Here is a 1,845-nt window from a genome sequence, read left to right on the forward strand (position 1 = left end):
TTTTAAATCCTTACAACATGATGCTCCACAAACTGAGATACTTTCAAATGCAACATACTTGTATGTAGGAATGTTCCAAAGTCCTTGCCATTTATATGTCTTCAAAGAAAGCCATGACAAAGTCTTCATTCCACAATAAATTCCTAAGCCATTGCATATGATCACATCCATTATCCACTGAAAAGGAAAAAAAAAAAATATTTCAGGCAACAGAACCAAAGTTAAACTTACTATCCTATTGTAGTGGTTCACACCCTTTTTCGAGTCAGGGCACCCCTCTTCAACATCTTTTTTTTGTTTTTGGCAGCATAGCTGGTTGAGAACCACTTTTATGCTGCCTAATCTTATCTCAACAGTTTTCAACCAGATGCCACCACTACAGCCAGGTAAAACTGCCCTGTGCACCTGCTGGACGGCCAGACCGGAAAGGGTTGTAGCACACGCACGCTCTCCTGCCTCATTAGCACTCTGTGTTAATCCTAAAGCAGTCAGGAGAGTGAGTTCATGCTGCAGACCTTCCCAGTCCAACCCTGCAGTGTCTCCTGGAAACAGACAAACACAGGGCAGGTGGAACTGTCCAACATGTCTGTTTTGCGGAGAAGTGTGGCAGGGCCAGACTGTGAAGGGCTGCAGCATAAACTGGCTCTGCTGACTGCTTTAGGGTTAGCAAAGAACCTAATGAGGCAAGAACAAGCCCTTCCTGGTGTGTAGGGCATTTTTACCTGGCCACTGCTGTAGCAGCACTGGGGGAAGGGTCTTGCAGCACCCTAAGTTGAGAACCATCATTGATTTGATGCATTCATCCATTCGTTATAGAGAACCACTAACCCAGTGAAACCTTTCAGATGGAAATATTAGATACCTGCTTCTGTATAGAGGTATGTTTTCATTCAACAGAACAATGTCTAGAACACAGCTGATCTGATGTCAATCAGATTAGGACGCAGAGCTTATACACATCCCTATTTTAATTGTCCAGATATTCATGTGATGGAGCAACAGATGTCTGAGGAAGAAGTGTTAGTCCTCCTCTTCAATATTAAAACCAGTGTGGAACTGACCTCCTATTAATTACTGCAACTGGAGCCTCACATCTCTGCTCCTTGGTGGGAATGTCTTAAAGCACACTAAACAAGGAATATTACCTTGTTATGCCATAATAGATTTTGCAGTGCTTGTCATTTCCTGTGTGTAACTGGACATAACTTGTCTCCAGGATCAGAATGTGAAGTTTACTGGAGAACTGAATTTTTCCCATGGCCCCATACTGTTACTGAATGCTAATGGCAGAGATGGAAATCAGTGCTGAGAAGACTGTCCGTCTTTAAAGAGCACAACAACATCTCTTGTTCATTGTTAGTTCAACAATGGTAGTTTCCAGTACTCTAGTCTACTGTTCAGAAAAACTGTTCTTGGTTTTATGACCATCTTTAAAAAGCAAAATGAACATTAAAAATGTTAAAAACCCTGTTTGCAAAGTCTATTTTGCAAAAGAAACTGTACAACAGAAATAAAAACAAGGTGAATTTGTATGCAACTGTAGCTAAAATAGCATCACACTAGGAATCTTGTTCTGGACCTGAGATACCCAGACCAGTCCAAAAGTCAATTTATTTAGATATAGAAAAGGATGCATCACTTCAAGATATGCAGCCTGTGTTGTACAGCAGAAGATCAAAACAGAAGATTTTAAAAGTCCTTTCTGCTTCTAAAATGAAATATTAAGTATTTTAATGCTTCTATGTATTCAGTACACTGACAAAAGCAAAGCTTTAATTAAGATCCCCAGCATGGTCCGTAAGATCCAAGTGCTCTAGTGTTTGTTTGGGGGGGGGGGGGGTTACA

General features: G+C 40.9%; 1 protein-coding gene across 1 annotated transcript in view; it reads right to left on the bottom strand.

The window, feature by feature from the left end:
* Positions 1–1,845, bottom strand: part of PTDSS2 (phosphatidylserine synthase 2) — a gene marked incomplete at its 5' end in the record, with an annotated part of 86,734 nt that overhangs the window by 20,637 nt on the left and 64,252 nt on the right. The window contains one exon of the mRNA XM_019519991.1: positions 59–177. Coding sequence (XP_019375536.1) covers positions 59–177 — 119 coding nt within the window. The remainder of the gene's footprint in view (positions 1–58; positions 178–1,845) is intronic.

Source organism: Gavialis gangeticus, unplaced genomic scaffold (genome assembly GCF_001723915.1).
Source record: "Gavialis gangeticus isolate Ggan-Ray unplaced genomic scaffold, GavGan_comp1, whole genome shotgun sequence".
NCBI classification, from domain to species: domain Eukaryota; kingdom Metazoa; phylum Chordata; order Crocodylia; family Gavialidae; genus Gavialis; species Gavialis gangeticus.